Source organism: Sinocyclocheilus anshuiensis, unplaced genomic scaffold (assembly GCF_001515605.1).
Source record: "Sinocyclocheilus anshuiensis isolate Anshui unplaced genomic scaffold, SAMN03320099.WGS_v1.1 scaffold1341, whole genome shotgun sequence".
In the NCBI taxonomy this organism is placed as follows: domain Eukaryota; kingdom Metazoa; phylum Chordata; class Actinopteri; order Cypriniformes; family Cyprinidae; genus Sinocyclocheilus; species Sinocyclocheilus anshuiensis.
Window position 1 is genome coordinate 754,724 of NW_015553274.1, and position 18,294 is coordinate 773,017.

General features: G+C 37.0%; 1 protein-coding gene across 1 annotated transcript; it reads right to left on the minus strand.

Moving 5' to 3' along the window:
* Window positions 1-598: 598 nt before the first annotated feature.
* LOC107668196 (formin-like) lies at window positions 599-16,379 on the minus strand. The gene is made up of 18 exons (XM_016459988.1): window positions 15,569-16,379; window positions 14,367-15,475; window positions 14,102-14,207; window positions 12,878-12,939; window positions 11,842-12,518; window positions 10,113-10,254; window positions 9,308-9,395; window positions 8,542-8,603; window positions 7,790-7,878; window positions 7,457-7,586; window positions 7,107-7,253; window positions 6,885-6,944; window positions 6,012-6,132; window positions 3,478-3,570; window positions 2,149-2,200; window positions 1,900-2,049; window positions 1,614-1,695; window positions 599-819 (listed from the first exon to the last, which is right to left on the minus strand). Exons 1-18 carry the CDS (start codon window positions 16,377-16,379, stop codon window positions 775-777), a joined length of 4,026 nt encoding a protein of 1,341 aa, XP_016315474.1. The 3' UTR covers window positions 599-774.
* Window positions 16,380-18,294: the final 1,915 nt, after the last annotated feature.

Below are 18,294 nucleotides of genomic sequence, written 5' to 3' on the forward strand. Positions count from 1 at the left end.
TTATGGATTATGGTCGGAAGCGACAGTCTTGATGGATTTGTTTCTTACAAACATGCTGCATTTCACTTCACAGGACATTAATGGATAGACTGGAGTCATGTGGATTATTGTGACGTTTGAAAATCTTGGTGAACAAACATTACAGAAAATAAGTTAGATGCATGGAAAATTGTTTTTGTATTAATGAAAACTTTTTACAGTGTTGCATTTAGTGTAAAAGGAACAATATTACTGTGATTAAATGGCAATAAGATGTGAAGCAACATAACTGTCATCAATAAAAACGTGATGTTTATCAAAATAAAACTGATAGGGTAGTTTAATATTATTTTTTCACATGTACATTATCTTTGTTTTGTAATATTCTGTATTGATTTAATGACCATAAAAGTTACTCAACTTTGTTACTCGTACAAAATAAAGTTACTGCCTTTTCCAAGTCAAATATCGAGATTGCTTTTTTCAACCCTTAATTGTTTAGACTGGTGAAAATCCCAGAACAGATCGAGCTAACTTGCAATATAAACATTTCTTAAATGTTTCTCATTTTGAACATTCATATCTGAAACATGGTCAAAGGTATTTTTGGTGAGTGATTTGTTGTTGGTTTATACACAGGATCCACTACACTGAAAGACTGTCATCCTCTAACTTGCAATCTGGTGGAAAAGTGCCACACAAGCAGGTGCACTTCATTCTGACCCTGCCAATAATGCAAGTGCCTGGGTCTTAAATATAAACGTATCTGGTCCTCTTTGGAAATGGCAGAGGGGGTTAGCTGGTGGTCAGACTTGCTTCTTTAAGACGCAATCTCTCTTTCTGAAATATGCAGAAACATGCATCATTATGAAGTCCCATTTAGCTGTGCGTGCATTTTGTAGTATAAGGGATTAGTTCACCCCAAAATGAACATTTTCTGAAAATTTACTGAACCAGGCCATCCAAGTTGTACTTGACCGTGTTTCTACAGATTTGAAGAAGTTTATCATTGCATCTTGCTCACCAATGGATCCTCTGCAGTGAATGGGTGCCAGCAGAATGAGAGTCTAAACAGCTGATAAAAACTTCCCAATAATCCACAAGTAATCAACATGACTCCAGTCCATCAATTAAAGTCTTGTGAAGTGAAAAGCTGTCTGTAATAAACAAATTAAATATTAAGGCGTTTTAACTTTTAACTTTATGGATTATGGTCGGAAGCGACAGTCTTAATGATGGATTTGTTTCTTACTCATTACTTACGCTGCATTTCACTTCACAGGACATTAATGAATAGACTGGAGTCATGTGGATTATTGTGATGTTTTTATCAGCTGCCTAAACTCTCATTCTGACGGCACCCATTCACTGCAGAGGATCCACTGGTGAGCAAGTGATGTAATGATAAAGCTCTCCAAATCTGTTCTGATGAAGAAACTCATCTACTTCTTGGATGGCCTGAGGGTGAGTACATTTTCAGCAATATTTAATTTTGTGGGTGAACTATTCCTTTAATAAGAGTCAGAAAGATTTTAAAAACCTGATTCATTAAAGTACAATAGTCACTAGTGTTTGAACCACTTATCTATCTGCCACCCACACCTCAGCAAGGAAGGATGAAGGCAGACTCTTACCAGTCCATTCGCATGTGCCTGTCTGGTCTCAGTCTTCTTCTCTGCTGTCATGTTGCGCACTGAATGTTGGGCCTCTTTGATTCTGAAGTCAAAAAGAGCACAGATTGTATTTTATGTAACCGTAATGTAATGTTTCAAATGTTTTAATGCTGAAATTCACTAAAAACAACAACCGCCAGTGAAGAAGTTACCATTAACTAGGTTATCACACTGTGCGGTTGGTCAGAGCAGTTGTAAAGCACACATTATGATGCTATAGATTCTCAAGATGCTATTAACGTCTCACCTCTGTTTGGATATGACCTTGTTCTCTCTCTTCCATCTGATCTTGAAATCATTGCAGAATTCAAACCAAAGTGTGAAAACATGGCCAGGCACAATCTCTTGCTCTCCGGAACGTGGCTTCAGTCCAAAGTACTCCACTAGGTCAGAGAAGCTGAGGAAGGAAAGACATGGGGCAAAGCTGGAGATAATGTCAAAAATGTTTATGAAGTTTGCATTTTTTGTAATATTTGGAACAAGAGTGATGTGCTACCTTTTACGTGCCGATATCACTTGAAGTTCCACAGTAATTAGCTCTGTTTGTGCTGTAAAATGAAAAATGTATATCAGCAATTAGCCAATTAGGACATTTGTGTTTAGATTATATCATAACCAGTACCACAGTCAATATCAAGAGCCAATATCTCTTCTATTACTTTAGGATCTTCATTTTACCTCTTTAACAGCGATAATGCACTGCTCTGTCAGTCATACTACAAACAGCATTATTGTCATATTATTCATAGCCTTTCTACAAGGGCCTCAAAGACAATGTCGAAACTCCTTTACTAAGAAGTCTCCTCCATTGCCAAAGTCTCCCTGATTCCTATCTCTGTGTCTGTCTTCTGAACCTGACCAGACACTTATCAGGTCCCCAAAAGGGCACATGGCAGATATTCTTCATGACTGCAGGATGTGTGCCGTCTTATCTGTGTAGCAGAGATTGTAGTGAGGAAAGGAAAAGCTTTGGTGCTATGTACATAACATAAACATGTATATAAATATATACATAAACTACAAACAGAATAAATATTATTTGTCTAGTTCACTACAGCTAGTGTTGTCTTGTCCAGCTGTACTGTAGTAAATGACAGCAAGTTTGTATCTCCATATATCTGCCTCTATGATCTGCAAAACAAAACAATCCTGTATACAATCTCAGCAAACTTTTGTACTCTTTCCATCAATCATCTAGAGAGGCAGGTCGCCTCAGAGACCAACTAGACTTCATATCTGAACAGGGTAGATGAGAGGGATTGAAGAATAGAAGACTTAAAAACTACAGATCCTCTTGTAAAAGGTAATGGAGGCTAATCTCATGCATCTTAGCATAGCTCACCATTGGCACTGAAAAATTCCATTTTCTCCTTGAAGGGATGTATGTGCTCATGAGATGAGTTGGTACACACAGTTAGGACATCCTTTTCACAAACTGTACGAGACAAAAATTTGCCATCACATGAATATATTAATTTTTTAAAATATATTAAAATTAATATATTATTATTATTAATAATAATATATTTTTACTGTATTTTTGATCAAATAAAATATATTATTGGTGAAACCAATACAAATTTTAATAAAAACATATTTTAAATATAATGTATGTGGTCATGTTTGTCACTCTTGCCACAATTTGGAGTGCTTTTTTTTTTTTTTTTACCAGGAATCAACCAGCTTCAGCAACTTCAGCTTAAGATGGTTTTATCAAGCCATATAAAATCACAGCTACTGTCATCAAAGCCATTAAAACATCACTGATTACTTGCAGAAGAATAAGGTAATGGAGGCTAATCTCATGCATCTTAGCATAGCTCACCATTGGCACTGAAAAATTCCATTTTCTCCTTGAAGGGATGTATGTGCTCATGAGATGAGTTGGTACACACAGTTAGGACATCCTTTTCACAAACTGTACGAGACAAAAACAATAACATTGGGTTAGAGTAAAGTCCCCAACCAGGTCCAATTTGAAAAAGTAATTCATTGTAAAACAAAGCTTACACTAACTTTAACGCAATATTTTAACCAAAAATAAACAGATTTTTTTTCTGTTAGACCACCATGAGCGCTTACTTTTTTTTTCCAATAACCCAGATCTTGAAGAATAAATGCTATTATTGAGCAAGTAGAATTTCTAAAATATTATGTTATTTGCAGATGCCTTCTCACTAGGTGATTTAAAATAAAGTGTACATTTATATTACATTAAATGTAATATAAATGTACATGAAATGTAATGTATATTAAATAGAAGGAAAAATGGATGGGGCAAAATACCGTCAAATTCTTGAGGAAAATCTGCTGCCCTCTGCCAGAAAGTTGTCAGTGGGAAGAAGGTTTACCTTCCAACATAACAATGAACCAAAGCACACAGCAAAACTGACCACACAGTGGTTGAAGGAGAAAAAGTTTTCCAACACAGTGATTCTGGTTTTTTATTTTTCAATTGTTTTCTGACATGTTGGTGTTATATCTTTCACTTGCATGTTGAGTAAATACAGCTGGATAAAACAAAAACGTCTTCATTTCAGGCTTCAGCTTAAGATGGTTTTATCAAGCCATATAAAATCACAGCTACTGTCATCAAAGCCATTAAAACATCACTGATTACTTGCAGATGGAATGAAATAGCTTTCGGCTGATAAAGCAAATTCTGTTAGTGCCTTAATTATGACATCACCGCAGTGAATTATGCCGATTACATCTGTAAAAACAATGATTACAGTAAACTGATTTTGATTATGAGCAGTTAATGTGAAAATGTGCAACATGAGGGAATTTCCAAAGTCTAAAAACAAGTTGAGCGACAGCATTCTACTGTAGGTATGTTTGATATTGTACTGTCTATGAAACTGTGACAAGCTAATTAGAGTAATTGCTTTATTTTCCTTGCGTTATAAACAAATAAGAATAGTTATATACTATCCCTTTAAACCCTTTTTGTTTGCACTTGTTCCTAACATACCGCCTCTAACCAATGAACAAGAACACACAATAGAGCTGAAGCTCCACCTGTGACAGAATCAGAAGTTATCAAATGTCTTTTTCTCTGGGTAAGATCTCAGTTTGTTCACCGTCCAATCAGAGGATCAGAGGAGCCAGTCTCCTGCCCCAGTCATAATACACCCTGATGGGAACCCAGGACTGTTGGACACGCTCCATCTGCATCTCACTCCAGATAAGGCTACACACACTACTGTTTTCATTAAGCATTTGTGTAAACTGTGAACACAGCTGGCAATGATGAAGAAGTCGTGTATCTTTCCCACAGCATTTCTACAAGAAATATCAATTAATTACAGTCTAGCTTGATTAGGTCCTTATACAGTTTCCTCCATGGCGGCTCGTAGCTACATTCAGGTATTCTCAACAGTGCACTGTGGTGAGCCAAACCACAATCACAAAGAGATCAAAAAATTTCTCAAACGCAAACCAGATGAATCAGCTGTGGAGACTGAGAGCATTAGATGTGCTTCACAATGTTGTCATAATTGTCTCTGGAAAATAAAATCACAGGGACATTCCCTTTTTGTGTAGGCACACAGTGACTAATTTGATTAGTGCAGCACTTTCTTGCTCCACAGAATAACATCACAGACAAATGCGGTCACCTTGAGCAGCCAAAACCTCAGTGGGGCTGTAAGTAATGCACCCAAGACACCAAAAATCGAACAAACACAGCACAAAAAACAAAAAAACAAAGACATGATTCTCTCGCAGTCATGAGGGGAGTTCAAACAGCAGGGAAAAAAAGGGAGAGCGCGATGGGCCAGATTTGGCAGTCTCTCCGTCGCCCGATAAGAAAGGCTTGTTGAGAGGTAAAGAAAAGAATCTCTGACACACATCTGCAGGGCCACACTGAACTCGGACTGATACAGTGTAGCACAAGAACGGCAGTGCATCTCTGTACAGATAAAGCCCATCCCACCGGCGATAAGCTGCTCCTCTCTCAGATTACAGAAGCGCCAAAGCACTGTAGTCTTTGGCCCCTCTGACGGAGTTAAAGAATCACACAATGCCAGAAGCATCTGATGGGCAGGATTAAAGTCATATCTAAAAGGCGCCAGGGCAAAATCACACAGACTCCACTTAGTCTCTGCATCTGTGCCTGCACATGATGTACATACGCAAACATGTCCGTATATTCCACCTGATCTAATGTCATTTAATAATGAGTTGTTGCTAACAGATGCTGTAAAGTCCTCAGGATTGAGCTGGAGCCATGTTGCAGGATTGTAGTCATTCATCCACCCAAACCCATGTAATCTTGCTTCTTTTGAAGCTATAGTAAATCAGTGGCATGCTAAAATCATTTCTGAAGCCCTTGAGAGTGCTTTTGGTCATTCTTACCTGTCAGGTCTCTGTTCAGCTTCCTCGGGTCCTTTGAGAGGTCATCAAACATCACTTGAGAGGAAAGGAAAACATCTTGAGGTTCGGGCAAAGGAAAGATGCTCTTTTCTGTCCCAGCATTCTGAAAAGAGATGTAAGGGTCAGTGACATAATAAAGAGAAGACTTAAAAATCTAGATGAAAACACATGTATCAAGTTTTTAGAAATGTACAGCATTTAAAAGTTTGGGGTTGGTAAGATATTTTTTATGTTTTTAAAAGAAGTCTCTTATGCTCACCAAGGCTGGATTTATTTGATCAAAAATACTGTAGAAACAGTAATATTGTGAAATATTATTATAACTTAAAATAATTGTTTTTATTTTCATATATTTTAAAATGTAATTTGTTCCTGTGATGGTAAAGCTGAATTTTCAGCAGCCATTACTCCAGTCTTCAGTGTCACACGATCCTTCAGAAATCATTCTAATATGCTGATTTGATTGAGATCAAGAAGCATTTATTATTATTATCAATGTTGAAAAGTTGTGCTGCTTAATATTATTGTGGAATATTGTGGAATGATACTTATTTTTTTCCAGGATTCTTTGAAAAATAGAAAGTTCAAAAGAACAGCATTTATTTGAAATAGAAATCGTTTGTAACATTATAAATTGATATTCATGTAAGTTTCAAAAACCTTTAATAACATTTTTAAGAAAAAATTGAATGAAACTGAAAGATTTTTTTCATGTATCACTGAATAAATGAACAGAAAATAAATAATGAATTAATTAATAGAAAAATGAGTCATGTCATTGACCCTGAAAATAATGTGACCAGCACTGTGCAAAATAAAACATTGCATGTGAAGAATTACATGTTCATGCTTTACCTTATCAAGGTGATGCAGACAGTAGGAAACAATGTAGTCCAAGAAACTCATGTGGTTTTCCTGTAGATTTATAGAGAATTATGACAAAAACGTGCATCATCCTGTACAAACCACTAGCAAACCGAAAAAACAAATTGAGGCTTTATCAAACCTCAGCGTGTTTGTGTGCGGCTAGGGCCTTCAGTGTCAAACATGGGCTCATGAAATGGAGAAAAATGTTACCCTGCTCTTGACGTCTTTAAGCTTGGGAAGTATCTCAAGCCCGAAGCCGTCGGCCTGTCCTCGAGCTCTGCTGCCTCCATTCATGTAGTTTCCCAGAGCAAGCACCAGTCCCATCACCTCCCTCATACTGTCTTTCTCCAACAGATACTAAAACACATTAACATGTATTTGTGGATTTATCGCTCGCCATAATGGAGATGTTGGAGACAAAGCATGCACTTAGACCTCACTTGAATAAACGGCAGCTGCCTGAAGGGCTGCTTTTTGACTGTTAAGAATGCCAGCATTTGTACTTTATCAAATGTTTGATAATATCTGAAGTCTGACTCCTTTGAAAAGTGCCTTTGTACCTTGCAGACCTGGAGAATAATCTCAGTCTTGCGCTGTATGGAGGCTACAGCGTCAGTGAACTTCGACTGAAAAATTAAACAGTGAACTCGACTGGAGAACTCAGGGATCTGGGAGAGTTCATACAGGAACCTGTCAAGGAAAAGCAATGAACATCTGTCAACCTAAAGTGCGTAGTGTTGAAAACACTACTCTGTCTTCGTCTGCCCTCAAATGAAGGAACCTTAGAGAAGTATACATTGCAAAAAGTGCCCTTGTAAGTGGCAACCAATGTATCACTAGTCGCAAGTTGCATGAAAAAGTGAGTTATCTGGTGTGTTTCTGGAATATCTCACTGTTCAGGCTTGTCCAGTAGTTTGACCTGCTCCTCGTCTGAGGTTTCATAGTGTTTCTTAATCTTCTCTAACTCCTCAGGCTGAGCTCTCTGGGAGAAACAGAACAGATGCATTCATATGACAACTGACCAATGATACGCACATAAACTTATGAAACCACACAGGAACTATCAATTATTTAGTTACATTGGAACTGGAACTACAGCGAAAAGCAGGGTGATACAGAATCTGCAGACTTTATGTGCATTTTCTGGAGTGATTTTGTTGAGAAAAGTGAGTGGAATGGATTTAAATACAGTAAAATGGTTAAATACAGTAAATATGTCATCAAACATATTTCAAAGAATATGTTTGGTTAATTACAAGCTCCATTTAGTTGCCTTCTAACCTTTTCAGTGCAAGATTCTTTACAATTTTACAACTTTGTCACCATGACAACATGCACCATAAACCCTAAAAAGACTGTAAAAATGGATACACAAGAATAATTAGTGTGCTTTATATAAAATTATAATCTCCACGTTTCTGCTTTTAAATCCTTCAAACAATGGCCTCATTCACTTTTATTGTAAGAACCTCATCATATCCTCCATTTTTGCTATTTTTAAAAGAAAAATAGAGAAAGGGGTGCAGGATATGCAGAACTTTGCGAAAGATGGATATTCAAATTCTGTACAAAACTACTGTTTTGGAGGCTGGGATTCAGCATGGGCCTGTACATAAGTAAATTTCCAGTGTGGCAGGGTACTTACATTTTCATACAGGGCTTCAATAGCATCCATGTCAACCACAGAATTGTCCAGAGTCAAAACAGCTGTGTAAGGAAGAAGTATTAGCCTCTAGACAAGAAGACTGATTAGTTCTTAGACATGTGCATGTCATGGATGTGATATGCGAATTTAAAAGTCGCTAAATATGTATTTGAGAGCTTTTTTCCCTGTAGGAATTCACTGCTCAATTTACTAAAGTCATCAAAAACATCTGCCTGTCTTGACTCCGTTAAGCCAAGCTATGGATGTGATATGCGAATTTAAAAGTCGCTAAATATGTATTTGAGAGCTTTATTCCCTGTAGGAATTCACTGCTCAATTTACTAAAGTCATCAAAAACATCTGCCTGTCTTGACTCCGTTAAGCCAAGCTGTGATGACTTCAAGATTGTCAATGTGAAAAGTATACGTTTAGTAAGTAGGACTAATGTACACACCATAATGTGGAGAACCCAAAGAACATTTCTAGTGGTAAACCACAAGACAAGTTTATTTAATGAACATACAGCCAATTTATCCTTAATAAGAGCTGGAGCCAATCACGAGATATGTCTCTATATACAGAATTATTTCAACATCATGTCTTAGCTTGCCTTTCGCTATCCAGGCCACACAAATATGTATCATTTTAACATGTCTGTTTTTTTATTAGTGGAGAAAAAATGAGTCTGGATAGAATAAAATGACACTCTGCTGAGCTGGTGGTCGAGTATTTCTCAGCATATATGAGGCTGTTCAGTGTGATTTACCTTGCTGGATGTCCTTCATCTCCAGATGGAGACTTGAGATTAGGATGCCCACGGCCTGAGAGCGCTTGCCATCCAGTAATTTAATGACCTAAAAAAGTTTAAAAAAAATTCACATTCACAAGACAAACCCCAGCACAGAATAGCATTTCACTTCACATTTCACTTTAGATCAGAAGTTAAGTGCAGTCTGCTTACGCTACCATTCAAACATTAGGTCGCAAAGACTCATGCTTGTATTATAAAAAAGTGGAATGAATGAAAAACAAAAGAACCTTTGGGAAATTCCAAACTTCCATTATAAAAACCGCCGGCCAAAGGTAACAATGGCATGATCACATTTCATAAACAGGTTAATTTATTTCAAATTATTCCCATTTCCTATATAATTATGTCAATTTCAAAGGCATTTGTGGGATCCTGAAATTACACATAAGCATTTATATAAAAATTTGCAGATTCTATCAAGTGACAGCACCTGATAAATGACGTTTTTGTTTATAGAAACAATTAATTGTAATTATCAGAGGTGACTGAATGAATGCATCAGGTATGCTAGTGTTCAAGTAATTTATAATTCGGAAGTGTTGGAAACTGCTCCACCTAGTGGACACTTCTCAAATCTGTAATTTCTAAACCTATTGAGCAATACATTACATTTGTGAATTTTGGCAGACACTTTTATCCAAAGCGACTTAAAGTGCATGTGAATTTCTTTTTGATTAGTTAAATCAAACCACAACCTCGCATTTGCGATATAAATATCTATGTAATAATAATTTTTCTCATCTTCAGGCAAGAGCGGTACCTTCCTGGCTTTGGTTTTCTTCTCATAGGCTTCGGATAGGGGCTTTCTTTTGGTGGGCGATGTGGCTTTAGCAAACAGTTCCGCAAACTCATTGGTGTTTATTATCTCTGGCTCTTCCAGGGAACTCCATAGCATATTGTTCCTTAGAAAAGACAAACAGATGACAAGAGATTTTATGTTTTTCAAATATTTGGCATTCGCAACAGTTTCTGCTCAGTTTAAAGCTTATTGCGACTGAATCTTCACACTTCAAAGTCACAGAAAAGGCCATGACCAAAACTGACATCTGTAAAAACCAAAGTTACATGAGCTATTTACTGTTGCTGGGTAACCATGCCTAAAAGCAGGAAAAGGAAAATCAACAGGGGCTCAAAGTGAGTAATCTGATTTGCAAAATTTTCTCTCCCATAAAAATAATTAAGGAGCCAGGATGATGGCGCACAGCTAAGCTTGACTGGGTTCGCCTTTGGCCTGACAAACTGCTCACGGAGAGAGCAGAAAGCTTTCATGAGGAGTCAAATAACATTGCAACAGCACAGAGGTGGCCGGGGAGCCGAATGCCACAGAAATTCACACCACCACTAGAGGTCCTGGAAAGACTGCCGCTCGGCCTGTGGCTGGCTCCTCATGCAGACAAATGCCTGCAGCAGTCGGTCTTAAACTTCCCATGAGGTCTGACGAGGGAGAGTTGAAAATGTCAGCGTCACTTGTGGACATTGTGTGTTTGAGGAATGTTAAGAACAATGGAAATGTTTATATGGAATACAGGTAGAGTGGGATGATGTTTTTTTTTAAGGTTTTATATTTAGTTTAGAGCAGTTATTTGCTATTTAAAAGCGCATTGTGTCAAGTGTTGTTATTGTTAACTAAAACTTTTAAAATTAAGTTTTGCTAATTGAAATAAAGCTGAAATAAAATAAAATATAAATATTAGATGAAAAACTTAAACTTACGAAACTTTAAAAAAATGAAAATGTCTTCTTGGCAACTAACTGAAATAAAATAAGTTTACATTGAAGTAAAAAATTACTAAAACTGAAATAAAAGAAAATTGAAGCTATATACTGTAGAAATATTTTTAAAAACTTATAAATGACAAAAGCAAATACCAACACTTCTAAAAATAACATTAAAATTAAAACTGAAGATATAAAAATAAACGCTAATTCAAAATATAAAAAAACACTATAATATTGTATTAATAACACTAAATGAATACAGATTGTGTCAGTGGCTGAGCACTTTGTCTTAAAGCAATGCAAGTGATGAAAGACCAGAAGCGTCTAATTTGACCTGTATTCAGTTTATAATAATACAATTTACATATTTGTGTTTGGGTCAATGACATATAAGTGTGACAATGATAAAGAAAAGGAAAATTCTTTTAAAAATCTACTTTAAATATGTATCTGATATTTTCAGATTTATTTATTTTGACAGACCGTCATGGGGGCCTTCTTGAACATATAATTTTTTTATGCTTCTGCATGTTGATCGCACCATGCCTCTGCAGTGAAGTAGATATTGTAAGTTGAATAAGACATAAAATTAACTAATAAAAGTTTCAAGAATTTCATTCTTTTGATAAGGTTTTTATAAAGGTTTGATAAGCTCTTGATAAATAAATTAAAATATATTAAACAATAAAAAAAAGCACAGTTAAAGAAAACGAACTGCTATGTTATTGACCGGCGTCAATTAAAATACGAGTCAAGGTGATAAGAAATACCTGTGATCTTGAATCTGTATTCGTGTCCAGTACAGTGGTTTCATTGGACATACTGGCTCCATTGACGGCTTGCGAGGAGGATTGTCTGCTGCTTTACTGGGGAAGATACCAACTCCAGGAGGAGGGGGAGGGGGGACAGAGTGGAGGACGGGTGGTGGCAGACCACATCCTGTCATTGGTGGAGGTGGTGGAGGAGGCACACTTCCTGGCCTATCTAGTGGCTGAGCAGGAAGTGGAGGTACATTAGGAGTACAAGGGCTTGTTGGAAGAGGAGGAGGAGGAGGAGGAGGAGGAGGAAGAGGAGGAGGAGGAGGTGGAGTATTGTTGCTATCCATCTGTAACTGAAGCGATACAGGTGGAGGAGCTGAAGGAGGAACTGTCTTTTGTTTGCCAGTAAAGATTTTTGTTGAGTTGAGGTCAACATTTTTAGGCAGGGGGTCAAAACTCCTGCTCTGGGCTTCCTTGGCATCTTCCTTGGTCTCTCTTTCTGTCTGAATACACACAGAGCAGAAGGCCCGTGGCTTGATGTTGTCGTCAGTGGACACAGCAACATCTCTGTGATCTCTGCCTCTCTCTTTGTCTCTCTCTCTTTGTAAGCTGGCAATGGTTGATCCTAGTCTGGACAGATCCTCTTCGTTCTTCTTTTGTAACCGGAAGAGCTCAAGTTTGAAGTCGGCCTGCATTAAAAAGTCCAAGCCACAACATATAGTATATAAACATTTTTTTCCCCCCAGAGAATGCATGAACTGATAGAAAATGTATAATATAAGTGTCTGCTAAATATAATGTAAATGTATGCATACACAGTTATATGCTAGCAGAGGGCGCAATATATTTGCTATTTATGTTAAACCTAAAAAAACTATTTTTGTGAAATGTTATTCTCAAAAGGAAACAAAGCATAACTATTTTCAATAAGCAGAATACTATGCTTTAAAATCACAAATTGTAGAAACACTCAAATTCTTGAAAATTCAAATTCTTGATGCTATTAGTAAAATATTCCCATACACGTTTGTTTTCGTGAGCTTCTCACCTGTAACTTCTCCACCCCTTCATTACATTCTCTTTTTAGCTGCAGAAGCGCTGCCTGATGCTCTGAGAACATAAAACAAAGACATTGTGACTAAATGTATCACAAAAACCATTAAATAGTGCCAGAAACCCTATAAAACAGATCTCTATGCCATAATATATATAAAGATATGGAATAATATGTACGTATACACTATACTGTTCAAAAGTTTTTTAATTTGAAAGACATCTCTTATGTTTACCAAGGCTACATTTGATCAAAAACAGTAATGCCGTGAAATACTATTACAACTAAAAAAATGTTTTCTATTTTAATATATTTTAAAATGTAATTTATTTCTGAGATGGCAAAGCTGAATTTTCAGCAGTCTTCAGTGTCACAGGATCCTTCAGAAATCATTCTATGCTGATTTTAGTGCTCAAGAAGCATTTCTTCTTATTATAAATATTGCAAACAGTTGTGCTGCTTAATATTTTTATGGAAATAGTGATAGATTTTTAAATTGACAGACTTACAGTTGAGGAATACAACAAGTGATGCATCATTTTTCACTATTCTTTGATGAATAGAAAGTTCAAAATAACAGCATTTATTTGAAGTATAAATCTTTTGTAACATTATTGTATTATTTGCCAATTTTGATCAATTTAATGCATCCTTGCCGAAAAGCGATCTTACTCTATTGTATATGGGACGAAGAATTGGATATCCATCAAATATTGCAGACGTAAAATTTCCAATAGATGGCAGTGGTGGGACTGTTATATAGGGATGATCACTGCCTTGTCTAGAGAACCATGGGAAAAACTGTCAAGAGAACTTATTTCCTCAAGTATAATCATACCAAGACATATGACAACACCACTCTGACTGTGTGTGCTTAGGTGTGGCTGTGGACTCCACACCCTTTAAATCTATAAGACACTGTAGTACAGGCAATGGAACTGTCAGTAAGGGGTGATTATAAAACTATATAGTATTGAATGCACACATTTATGTAATTTTCAATGGCGCAAAATTAGTAAATGCATTGCTGAGAAAACATATAGTCTTACAAGTAACAAATAATGTGACATTGAGTTATTTCATCTGTAGAACTGCCTTTTAGGAACACATTTTGGGTGGAGGTGTATCGGAATTTGTTTGGACAGTGTTGCAAATATGGAATCGGAGCAAACATTTACACTTACTGCTGTTGTTTCTGATTATTCAATAAGCCCTTACCAGCTTCAGTGTATTTTAGACCAATCTTTTCCTCTTCGTATTTGGGTTTCGGTGGAGGCCAAACAGTCTGAAGTCGCTTTGGGGTGTGCTCCTCACTCACCTCAGCCTGTGCATTGCACCGTTGAAGTTAAAGGACCTATTAAAATAAAAGAACTAAAATAAAAATAAAATGATTACATTTTGTAGGTGCACATAAAATAAGACTTTTCACATGTATTGATACTGAGATGCTACCAATAAATGCAATCATCTGTTCACTTCATACTTTGGAATCAGTAGTTTCTTTGTTGTCTGGAGACTTGCTTGAGCTCCTCCTATCAAAGAAGGCTTTGAGGACGTCTTTGTCCTTGTTGATCTTCCTCTTTACAGTGTCCAGGTCCATGCGATTTGAAGTGTCTTTCTTGGCAGATTTAACTGTGAAGAAAGACTTCAATGCACCTAGGGCCGTCTCCGCATTTGTAGATTTGTTTGTTTCCTCAGACTGGGTATTGGCTGGCTCCTCTACAGTTTTCTCTGGATTTTCTGCAGGATCCTGACTGATTGGAGACAGTGGGGGGCTTGTCATGCTCTCTTGCTTTCTCTTTCCTTCCCCCTTGCTGAGGAATTGGGTAAGCTGTTCTACGAAGTCTCCCTTGACTTCTTTCTTGTTAGACTGATCGGTAAAAAGTCCTCTTTTGGCAGGGCTTTGGGGTTGCTCTGGAGTGTCTTTTTCCTCAAGGGCTTCTTTCTTGGGGCTGAGCAGCCCGGTGAAGAGGGACGACAGTTGGAGCGGGTTTTCTTTTACAGATTTAGGGGTTTGGCCTGTTGTGGTCTTCTCAGTGGAAGATGAATCTGTATCTAACATGGTCTCTTCTTGTATTATTTCTTCTTCGTTCTCTTTATTAATTTCTCCTTTTACCACCTGTTCCTCCAGCTGGATGTCTGAAGATAACAGTTCAGGCTCCAAATTATTCTTTTTATTTAGGTCAGATGAACTGTGTTCTTCAGTGTCACAGAGGTCAGAACCTTCTGAAATCTCTCCTCCAGTCTCAGAATGTTTCATTTGGTTCTTCTGGCTTGTGGTAGGTGGATGGACCTCCACAAAATTGCTGTCTGATTCTGTGCTGCTTCCATTGCATGTAGCTTGACCAACTGCAGTCTCATCTCTCGTTTGGATCTTTTCAATATCAACAGATGATTCTGCAGAAAGATCTTCAACTTCACAATATGTTAAAGTGGTCTGAAAGTCCATGTTTGTGGATGCCTGGTTGTGGTTAGTCAGAGTGTGCTCATTTACACCAGCTTTGGTTACCTTTGGAACATCTGCAGAGTTTTGAAGATTTCCATCAGGCTCTATTTTGCTCTCAGCAGCAGATACTTCCTGCTGAATTTGCACTGAAAAGTAATTATTGTTATTTGTGGATGACTTCAAAGACTTTGTTATTAAAAAATCAGCCAGATTATTTCTGTCAGATGGAATATTTGTACTTTGAATGTCTGTGAGGACATCCTGACAGACTCTGTCTTTCAATGGTTCTTCCTCAGTGTTCTCTCTGACAATCGTCATTGTTTCTTTGCTGCTGCTGCTGGTTTCCTCAGTGTGGTCTTCTTCTTTCTCATTCTGCAGCACAACACCAAACAGCTTCTCATTGCTTATACCAGATTCCATAACAATGGTCTCATTTCTAGATATGCCCTGCTTGAGTCTGTTTTTGCTCATATCCTTATCATTGCTTTTTGATACAAACTGTTGCTCATTGTCTGAAGATTCTTCTCTGAAAACAGTAATATCCACTGTACAGAGTGCTGGGTTATCAAGTTGTTTGTCCAGTCTTTTAGCACTGTCACAGGCTGAGACCTCGCTAAGTGATTTAGACGGTGTGTCAGCTTGACCATCTGTTACATCCTGGTCAGTCTGGCATGCTGCTGATGTTTTATTGTACTTATCTCTTTGGTGGTCAACATTCAGGTGCAAATCCACTTCCTCCTTTTCTGAAGAAAAATCAATTTCATTAACATTCTGATGCTCTGATCTGTTGACATGGTCCTTTGTTCTGTCTTCCTCAGCATTTGTTTGTGAAGTCTTAACAATTATATCAAAAGCATCCACTTGATCATCGAAACCATCCTGCCTTTGAACACTATTTTTTTTATCATTAACCTCTCCTTTCTCAGTCAAATAATGAAAAGAAGTCACATCTTGACTTTCCTCAGTCAGTGTTTGGAGTTCTTGCTTTTCATGGTGAGCAAAAAGGTTTGTTAATTTGTCCAAAAATGAATTGATAGGCTTACTCTCCATTTCCTTCCGGGACAGTCTACAGCCTCTTTAAGATTTAATTTAGTCTGTCTGTATTCAAAACAACCATATTCTACAATTAAATAAAACAGCAAAGTCAAAATTCAAAAATCCAGTTAAAACTGAAGTGTGAAAGTTTGCCGTTACAAAAAGTCCAGGTTCTTTCCATTAGCCTTCCCAAGTCTAGCCAACTCAGAATTTCCACTGCTTGTGCTGACAAATTATGAATATGAGTAAGTTTTAAATGCTGTTCTGTTTTATTAAAATCATTTGAGTTTAAGTCTGGAGTGCCTTTTTTTGCAATATGCTGTCCTTAGATGAAGTTTCCAGAAAAACGGATGCCAGGAAAATGTGCATTAAAAAGCAGAGATGCTGTTCTCCGGCTCACAATACAGGAGAGCTCAAGAAATGGAAAAAAAAAAAAAAAACATTCCGCAACGATAATGCAAATAGCGCCAGCATGCAGTTTGGTCCTTTTATCCCGCCTTTACATTCTTTTAGCCTCTTCATTCTTTTAGCCTCTTCATTCTTTTCCATTTTGGATTTTGTAATGTGTACTTGCTTTTAATCCGCAATTCACAACAAGAGTGCATACACCAAAACATGAAATACGCATATAGGCAGTAAGTGTTCCACCCACCTATTTTCTACCACATGACAGGATTTCTGGTCACACACTCAGTCATCCACGAGGAAGAAGCGGCACCTCAGTACCACACCCAGAAGAGCACACAAAACTCTAGTGAGAGTAAATGTCCAGTCAGGACAGCTTCTGTAAGGCTGGATATCTCCTTCTGTCCACTTCACATTGGATAACATCACATTCATCGGTACGATTAACCTGTTAACCCCACCTACATCCTTGTTTTTATCACCTATGGTTTTGATTGTATTATCTCAGATATACATATACATATACATAAAATATACATAATTATTATTTTTAAAAGTTCTAAAAACTCTCATATCATACTTAAACACTTAATTTATTTGATCACAAAATGTACTGGTAATTTTCTGCCAGGACATTATCTGCTTTTTAAATGATTTTTTTCTTACAGTGTATTCACAATCAAGCAAACAAATAAAAACTAGGAAGAGCTAAGAGAGTGGATTTTCTTAAAATTCAGGGCTTGCAATAATAATGGGTAAAAAATATCTACTGTTTTGTGGCATTAATAATACACACTAATAAATTAATTAATATCCAATAGTTAGTTAACTGTAAAAGTTAACTGCAAGTCTAAATAAGTATTTTCAAACACTCACAGTGCAGTCATGGTCAAGACAGACATGTGGATCTTCTTCACTTTGTTTGTTTTTGGACACACAGTTGCACAAGGACACATTACCAATGTGCTCACATGGCCACTTCTCCTCTGCATGCACTCTGTTCTCACTCTCCTCTGTGGAAAAACAAAAAAATTATTCATATTCAAATTTTAATGACCAAATATCCTCAAAATAACCCACCAGACAGGTGGCTATAGATTTGGACTCTACAGCACAAAATATAATAATTATGCATTATAGCCAGATGAATGAGCCAAAGGTTATTGTCAGTTACAACTGCTAGTTCACATACAAATCACAGCACATAATTTTAAAATGTACTTGTGAACATTTAAAAAGTGATATTTGAAAATCCACCTTCTTCCTTATTTTATAGCTAAAAGAAATGCACAGACTGCCACAGAGTGGACAGTGAAGTGAACTGCAAGTTTGAGGTAAAGTGACAGTATTGTCTTCATTTAGTTTATCTTGCCTCACATTTTGCTTTCCTTTCAAGACAATTTCTATATATAGTAAAAATAAAAATGCAGATCTGAAACATCTGTACAAGCTCGCTTGACAACATTTTTACTGACATAGAAGGCTCAACACATCAGAACCAGATTAGATCCAAGAGAGAAAAAAG